At 37.3% G+C, this 9,272-nt stretch overlaps 1 protein-coding gene across 2 annotated transcripts; it reads left to right on the top strand.

Moving 5' to 3' along the window:
* The first annotated feature begins 1,321 nt into the window (after nucleotides 1–1,321).
* On the top strand, nucleotides 1,322–7,168 carry LOC103703818 (50S ribosomal protein L30-like). 2 transcript variants are annotated; one of them, XM_008786824.3, is made up of 3 exons: nucleotides 1,322–1,593; nucleotides 1,730–1,860; nucleotides 6,820–7,168. In XM_008786824.3, the coding sequence occupies exons 1-3, from the start codon at nucleotides 1,410–1,412 to the stop codon at nucleotides 6,826–6,828; spliced, it is 324 nt and encodes a 107-aa protein (XP_008785046.1). In that variant the 5' UTR covers nucleotides 1,322–1,409; the 3' UTR covers nucleotides 6,829–7,168. The 2 variants fall into 2 exon arrangements, with proteins under 2 accessions (XP_008785046.1, XP_008785045.1); XM_008786823.3 differs by having other exon boundaries at nucleotides 1,322–1,607.
* The last annotated feature ends 2,104 nt before the right edge of the window (nucleotides 7,169–9,272 follow it).

Here is a 9,272-nt window from a genome sequence, read left to right as displayed (position 1 = left end):
GTGTTGCACCAAAACTCGGTCCATCTTCTCCCATTTTTTCCTTCCCTCCATCTCAAGCAAGAAACAAAACAAGCGGAAGCTAGTTTGGCATTTCCAATAGCTTCTTCAACTCACCACGGTTTCAAGTTCCACTCGTTATCCCGTGAACAGCGAGGATGGTAGTGACATATGAACTATCTTAAACTATTTTAAAAAAAATAAAGAGAAAAGATATTAGCCACACAAATATGGATTAAAATAATCTTAGAAATGATTTGTAGAGGAGTGCGAACGTGGCCTTCTCTCCTAGTCCTTGGGGAAGAGAGGAATGGAGAAAACGTCCTCTCTCCCTCCGGTCTCTCAGTTATCTGTGGAGGGAGAAATCTTGGAGAAAGTTTCTCGCCCTTTCTCCAATCCCTCGATGTGCCATATCAATCCTTTCTCACACTCTGGTCCAAAAAAATAGTACAATAATACTATAATATATAGCAATAACTATTATTGTTTTATTATTATCATTGGGAGCAAAACTCTTGGTATAATTGAAAAACGGAGGTTGACGTTGGAATTTACAAAGATGATATTGAAATGCAATATCTACCCATTTAATATTATTAGTGAATGTGTACATGCAAATGCGCATCCAGCCAATAATCAATAGTATGCGATTTTAATTGAGAGATTCCATAGTGTCCAATCAAACATATATTTTTTCTTAAAAAAATAGCTCATCTTTTTCTTATCATTTAATATTTTCTTTTAATAGATTTTTTATTATGTTAAATAGAACTTCTGTCGAATGTAGAGTTAGATGATGATTGCAATGGTAAAGAAATATATTGCTGAAAAATAATGACATGCTATCTTCATTCTTTGTTTCTTTAGATGCTTGGTGCAAATTCACAATGTTGTCTTTCATATCTTTGTATACCCAAAGCATTAAGATAAGAATTGGTTCATGGATCTCATATTGATATTAGAAAGTTGAAAAAAAAAAAGAGTTAGTTTCTTGATCCGTTCAGATGGCCCTAAATCTGAAGCAAATCCAAAAAAAAATCTCACTTTCAAACATAAATGAAAGTCAAAAGTGGGATTCCAACTAAGAAATTAGGATGCAAAATTTAACCATTTGATCTGTTTAATTTGATTCAGATCATTACAAATCAACTTAGATTATCAGTTTAATAAAATGGTTTGGTTCAGTTTTAAATTTTTGATTGGTCTATCTCGTATCACCGGTCTGATTGCCGTGTTACCTAGTAACTAGATCGTATCGGGTATCGGATGACAATTTTGTTAAAAGATCCGCTTACCCGCTCCCGAAATAGCCCTACCGTCTTGGCCCCTGGTTCCAAAGGTTCGGCGGCGCTCGAGTTCCAGTTGCCGTAGCTGGAGGCGGAGCGGGAGGAGCGAGAAGAGTCGCCGTGGGGATGACCGGGAGCGCGTTCAATGCGTTCAAGGCGCGGGTGCCGATCGAGTGGAGCCCGCGGCTGTACATCACGCTGGTGCGCGGTCTCCCGGGAACCCGCCGCCTCCACCGCCGCACCCTCGAAGCCATGCGCCTCCGCCGCTGCAACCGCACCGTCATCCACCGCACCACCCCCTCCCTCCTCGGTATGCTCAACCAGGTGCTCTCTTTCTCTCTCTTCTTTCCCTTTCAAAAAATTTTTTGTTCCTCCTCATCTTCTTTCCCTTTCAAAAAATAAAACGATTTCAAGTTGCTAATTGCGACCGTGTTGTGGTGGTTCAGGTGAAGAGGTTGGTTGCGGTGGAGACCGAGGAGATGTACAATGCCCGGAAGGAGCAGGAGGCGGAGCACCGATCTCTCCGCCCTCCCATCGTCGTCAGTCATCCGCCCCCTGCTGCCGATCAGTCATGATGGTAAGTGAGTGGTATTCACACGGCATCTTTCCTTCCCGTTATTTAGAGTCTGTTCTTACTTATGCTCATCTTTTTGTGCTTTATGATTTTTTTTTTTTAAATTTTTATAGAACCATTCTTAGTATTCTCTGGTTTTATTTTAATTGTGCGTGTAGTCGGTTCGTGTCATGCGCTTCATTGTAGGAAAAATTGTTGCAAAATATATTCTAATATAGGAATAGCTTGCAATTAATAAAGTGCACAATGCTTTGCTGTTTCTTGGTACATTTCTTGCCAATCGTGTTCTCTGGAAATAGGATGCATGCTGCATCAAGAGCATCAAGTTATAGCAGCTTGATACAACATGATGATCTAGTCTCATGTCTTGGTGTGCCTAAGAATGCATGCAGGCAGGACGAATCAAGAGGTTTTCTTTCTAGAGCTGGGCTATCAAGAGGTTTTCTTTCTAGTGCATTATTATTATTATTTTTCTGCTGGTTGACAATCATTGATAATGGTAGCTGCAAAAATTGTTTGTTTTTTGCTTATGTATCAAGCATGTTATGTTGTACCGTATCGAATTGGACGGTACTGAACGTAACATACCGATTCGGTACCGGTGGCATACCGAGTAGTGGTATGCCAAAAAAATTGCATACCGTACTGTACCGACACTATACTAGTGTGGCACCAGTACGGGGTCCGGTATCGAGACGGCGAACTTCGGTATCGAGAGAAAGGAGAAGTTAGATATCTATAAGAAATTAAAAATACTTCTTGATGTACTTATTCTAATTTTGTTGAATAAATCTTGGGTATTATAATCCACCTTGCTTGAAGAACAAAGCTGAGATTTGGCGTTTGCAGAAAGTGCGCTATTTATCTTCAAAAGGAGGTTTTTTTGATATTTGTGATGGATTTGATAGTACTCTTTTCTCCTCTTCTATTTCCTTTCTTCTTCCTACTTATTAGTTTCTCTTTTCTTGCTTTTGCATAAAGTAGCAATATCGTGTCATATTCTTGCAATTTCTGCACCAATCTAACAAACTTCTGATTCTGTTAAATCAAAAGGTTGTAGAACCTTGTAGTGGAAGATTAAGTTTGCATGCTGAATGGCAAAAGAAAGTTGAACACAATGTTTAAAATATTGCATGAGAAGTCGTAGGCTGGGGTGATACACTAGTATTCGATGCTTACTCAGGGCCAGACAATTAGAAAACTAGATTGTGCTAGTGCATGCCATCAGTCATATGCCGGGATGATAACAATGTAAATAAGTGCATGCTATTGTGTTCCAGTCTGGCATACACCAGTACAGACCCATGTGGACAGTCATGCAGTGCAGAAGCAAATACCTTTGTACCATGGCCCTACTTCTCCGGTAGGTACATACATTAGGTATGGACCTGCATTAAGTGATACTTCTAAGGATGCTTGAAGAATGGTTGCTTCTTAGTCGGATTTTTGCACAGGTGGATGAGAGGTTTGCAAGAATGAATGAAATCATTGAACAATAAAATCATGCTGATATCGAAGATACTCTTCCCTCATCTTCTAGAATGTTAATTTGGATTCAATTTCAAGACGTGTGGGCATTATACAGCAAAAAACATGGTGAGGAAAGCAATCCCCTGCAAATATGTTGAGGTGGGCCTATGGGTGTTGACTGGTGGATTTTGGTCAAATTAGTTTTCTAGGAGTCTGATCTTGTAAAATCTATATGATTTGATCCATATCCAATAAGGATTGAAGGATATGAACTTTACCATGGACCTGCATCCAGAAGTGAGTGAATTTAGCATGAGACACTTATATGTTCATTATTGATACATTTTTAATCTATTATACTAAATATATGGTGGTGCATATAACAAATGTAAATAAATCTTATACTTTCTTCCTCTATTCCTTAGCTTGGAAGAGTTGCCTGTACGTGTATTCATAATTTTTCCTGAGAGTTAGGTACCATGATTGGTGCATAACATGTAGATCCCATTTCCGTAAATATACATTGACTCCTAATCATAATGTAGTCTTTGTATCATAATTCGGTCTTGGTTCCCAAGATCAACAAAACCAATATATAAATGGTGACATGGAGAGAGAGAAACTATGTTTATTTCTTAACATTCTCTAGAAGCTAGTAACTCTTGATTGTCATTACTAGTTCAGATCGTCTTTTGGGTGTACTTGTCCTAGGGCCAAAAGATATAATATTCTTTTGCACAAAGAGGTTGCATAAATAGGAATGCTTGGTTGTTATTAGAGTTGTTGGCATACGGAATTACAATGAAACAGGCCTTGAATTCAAGGTGTAGCCTGGATTACATTGAATGACTTTTTATAGTTCCTTTGGTTACATAAAATGGAAAACTCAGGTCAGCATATATGCTAAAAAAGTTTGGGAATCGGCAGCTAGGTAGAAAAACCCAGAGCATGAGGTAGCTCCTATGCTGAGGCACAAGGATGGTGTTGAAGAGCATGCATCAGATGCTCCAGTTGCTTGTAAGTATGAAGCATGAAGAAACATATTATAAAGAAAATTATTTCAAGACCACATGCTCATCAAAAAAATTTTATGTTTCCCCTACAAAAGCAGTTACATAAGATTCCACATGAATTTAAGAGGAACATTTGAGTAATTCTCTATGGTATTATAACCATGGAAAGAAACCAATGACATTTCTATAACTTGACCAAGATTGCTCTTACAGAATATGCTGATCATGACAGGTTGGATAGATTAAGGGAAGATGAAGATGACAGCACTTATATCAACATAGATGGAGGAAAAGTTCAAAATTTCATTCTTCGAACATGTGACATACTGAGGATTACTATGTTACAATTATAATGAAACTTATTGATTGAATTCAGTATTTTTTTTAACAAAGACATTGGGTTTGCATTTAAATGTATGAGGCACATTTGATCCAGACCTGATCTTCTCCTTGGTGGAAAAACAAACATGAAATATAAACCAAATAATGTTAATATTGTATCTTAATATGCATTTAATTATCAGGATACTTGAGGACAACACTTGAGCACAACACGTGTCCTCAAGCCATGTCCACAATAAATATGCCCTATCCTTGTGCTTATTTTGGTGGATGCTGTCATGTCTTACACTTGAGGACATTTGGATGCTTGGCACCCATGCCAAATGTCTAGGTAACACTGGTACCATCTTTCCTTTGAAACTGCAGCTCAGCTGCAACTTCTGATGAACCTTGAGGTAGAAGTCATATTTCAATCTAAGTATACTGTATCCTCTGAGATACAATCATGGAAACAGTTAATTCCTATCATTTTGCATTATCTAAGTTTTCTTTTCCTTATACACCTAAGTGCATCTGCTTTTAATTATTTATTATGACCTCTGCTTCTCTCGTGCCTCCATTCAATTCAACCTACTTCAAGAATCAGAACAAACATCATGGATCCATCTTGCTAAATAACATGCCAAAGGGTGAAATAAGGATATTCCTTCTCCAGACCTTTTTTTTTGAGTTTGCAAACAAGTTTTTCCAAACTTATTATCTCAAGTAACTTTTAAACCTTGGTGCCAAATCTATTAATATACATACACGAAAGGCTTCATATCTGACCAGAGGTGGACGTGAAGTCTTTCATGTAGCACTCATAGACTCAGTCTCACATGTGGCTGCTAGCCCTTTCCCACCCTTCCTCTCATGCCTCCTTTCGTTGTAGAAACCTGCATATTTGATAAGTACATCCACTTGTTTCACAGTATACTCTCATTTCTCTAAAGAAATATAAAAGTGGCCATGTCTTAGTGCTTAGCACTACCTTGACCAGTCGCCTACATGGTCTGCTTTTTAGAACCTTGGACATGCTCAAGACTCGAGAGTTAAAACTGTGTTAAAAGCATGGTATGCTGTACCGACCTGAACCGAGCGGTACAGAGGGTACTATACCGTACCAATTCAGTACCAATACTGGCATGTCGGTACGCCAAAAAAATTTCGTATCGTACCGTACCAATATTATGCTAATGTGGCACTGGTACGGGATCCGGGACCGAGACGGCGAACCTTGGTTAAAAGGACTAAAAAGAGAAGACCTAGAATAAAATGGATGGAAGTTCTGAGAAGGATGCAGAACAACTGGAAGTAACACTAGAAGTTGTCTTTAACAAGAACAATGGGCAAATAAGAATTCAAAAAACCAACACCCAGTTGTGACATGTTAGGTGACTAGTTTATGGTGATATGATGAATGTTGAAGTTGTGGAACATCATTATCCAACTGGATTAACAGGTTATGATAATTAGTCACAATGGCTTTCAATGATACTGCTAGGTATTGTGAATTCTTCGTGAAAGCTTTTACTCACTAATTTTGAAGCTGATGCACCCTTGTGAAAAAAATCATCTATTGGAAATCTCATGATTGTTTGAATTTTATATTTATAAACTTGATTGCTTCGAATTTTATTTTTTATATAAATTTGATCGATATGAAAGAGGGCAGAGGTAAGCTCAGTACATTGGTCAGTAGGTGCTCATTGGTATTCTTGAACTCAACGACCTCAGCTTTTGATTAGAAGAAGTCTTGAGCATCCAGTACATGACTATAGGAATACAATAAAATGCAGTGGCCAGCTTATGAAGCAGGCCACACAGCAAGGAAATGGCTTTCGATCGATCTTTTCCTATGCCCTTTGAAGTGGAATTTCTACGTAAAAGCTTATCATGCATCTCCGAAGTATTGATTTTTCATTGAACAATCAAGAAGGCATACATGTCTGCTAGTTGTTCAAGTTTATTTTGGCAATTCCTTCTAGTTTTATCTGCGATTTTTTTGTTAGTTGAGTTAGTAATATTGAAGGCTATTGTTTCTTTCCTGTGGATGATCTCATTGATAAATTTTCTTTTCAAAGAACTGATTTATAAAGGATTTTCTTCTAAATAATTTCTTGTTAAATTTTTTCTATGGCTTTGGTCATTTATGCAGGCCATCTGAAGGCATATGGATTTAGGTTGGCTGTATAATTGCCACCTAGTCTCTGGATACGTAAATCAACATAATCAGCTGTCAGTGGATAGACTGTTGTTTTCTTTCATGCAAAGCTACTTTATAATCAGTATTCAGATAATATTATTGTACTCGTATGCTTATCAATTTCATATGTAGCAAATTTCATTGTGATTTTTCTTATATAAATATGTACAGTAAACTTGTCTTGTTAACATCAACTCTTGGAAACCTTCACACTGCCCAGTCATATGTGCTTCTGCTGACAAGGCCATTTGATACATTGAGGTCATGGGTTCCAATTGATCTTTACCTTTTGAATATAAAATGGCAGTGTATGAGTTCTTAAATGGGTGACTTGAGCAAAGCAGTACGATAGCAAATGCATCAGGATCCTGATATATCATATAAAACATGCATACTGTCTCTTTTCTTATACGCTTCGAATGTGTGGTGAGCGGTACATGAGGAATTTCATTCATCTCATTGATGCTATGCTGAATAGAACTAGTGGAGGACATGAAGGCCAACGAAATAAAATTGTTTTATATTAGACAATTCTGTATAAGTGTTTATATTTATACAAATGTTCTGGATATTCTAGTTATGTACCAGTCAAGTTTCTGTCAGATATCAGTTGAAATGTATTGACTGATTCCTTCGCTGGTTGCAGAACATTTAAATTGTTCCAGATTTCTGAGGTGCATTCGTAATCACAAATTTGGTATTTGGAAACAATTTAGCTAGAGGTGATGATCCGGAATTTGGAGAATCTGGCAAAAACATCAAAAATTCGAGTATGAATGAGCAAAAATTAGAAAACTGAAACAATATAATTTCTAAAATATATGTAAATTTATTTATATAATATTGGCGAAATAGGGGGATGCAGAAATAATAAATGATAGTACAAAACATCACTCCCAGCAACAATATATGGTACCATTCATTTGTAATATAAATTTTTTAATTGGTCATGAATAACTCATGAACAATTTATTAAAATTGTTTATAATTTGAGAATAACTGAATAGTTCTGGATTGATTCATTTTGGAGAATAATTCGGAGAATTATTCTGTCAAGAGAAAATTTAGAATAATTTGAGAATTTATCATTAGCTCAGACAATATTGTAACTGTGGATGCATCCCCTGGTATCTCCCAATCGGGTGCACTATGGGGGCAGAGATTTTAATTCTATCATGTGGGATAATTACATGCAACCAAATAGGTGTATTATTGTTACAAATGCCTCTCTCCTTCTAAAGCAAAAATGGTTTTGTTCAACTCCAAAAGCAGATTTTTTTTTTTCTTTTTCCTTTTTTCTAGGAAACTGCTGAGGTTACCAAAGTTCCAAATTGTTCAGGTCGCTGCATGCCAAAAATTGGCATAATGCACAAAAAAGGTGTGAAATTATTAATGTTTTGAATCTCTGTCGTTGACTCTGCAGGCCAACACTGGGATTTACAAGTTTGGATTTCAGGTAGTTCAGCTGTTCGGATGTGATCTTTATTCTACAAGATCGTGATCAGAATCCATTCTGATTATTGGATTAATATTAGAATTTGTGTTCTTCCACTGTTATTTTCCATTGGAGTTTGTGGCAACTGGCAAAGTTCACTGTGAATTTGATATGCCATACTGCTATTGCATATTTTCAGGAGAAGCTGGCCTCGACATCGACAATGTCTGTGTTAAGCAACCGCAGGCAATGCATTTATTTATCAATGCATTAAGAATTATTGGCATATAATCTAATTGGCTTTTATGAAGGGTGACATGCTATGACTGGAGATATGACTGTCTATCAATTTAGAATATGGAGTCATATACTGTTCCGAAAATGAGGAGAAAAAAGTATTTTTCATTACAGCAACCTGAAAATTTTACTGGTCTAAGCAAAGATAGTATGAAGTGAACACTCATGGCCATGGTGGATGGTGCTTGGCTAGAAAAGAATGATACACAAAAGCACTTGGCTGTGGGCTAATATTCAGTGAGGTACTTTGGAAAAGAGTTGCCTGCTAATTCTGAAGTGCTACAGGATTTCAAATTACATGCAGCTGGAAAAGGAACATGGACATGCATGCTTGGCTATGTTGTTAGACTCTGTGCACTTATGATGTATATTTTGTTTGCAAAATAAGAGGTAGCCTTCTTGGGTGGCATGCTGGAGTTTCCCATGGGCACTGTGCTCCTAGAGATTGTTTCTTTAGAGACTAGTTGTGTCGTTAAAAGGTGGCAGTAGCAAGATGCAGAGTACCCATGAGCTTGAAATCTTGGTATTTACAAGAATACTCAACAATTTTTCTTAGGTTTTTGGTTATCAACGAATGCTTTGAAGTTGAAACTTGAGAAGTAGGTTCGCAGTAGCAAGATGCAGAGTACCCATGAGCTCGAAATCTTGGTATTTACAAGAATTGCTCCCCAGT

This window comes from Phoenix dactylifera, unplaced genomic scaffold (genome assembly GCF_009389715.1).
Source record: "Phoenix dactylifera cultivar Barhee BC4 unplaced genomic scaffold, palm_55x_up_171113_PBpolish2nd_filt_p 001305F, whole genome shotgun sequence".
Lineage (NCBI taxonomy): Eukaryota > Viridiplantae > Streptophyta > Magnoliopsida > Arecales > Arecaceae > Phoenix > Phoenix dactylifera.
The sequence above is the reverse complement of the archived record's forward strand: the minus strand, read 5'-3'. Positions and strand labels throughout refer to the sequence as shown.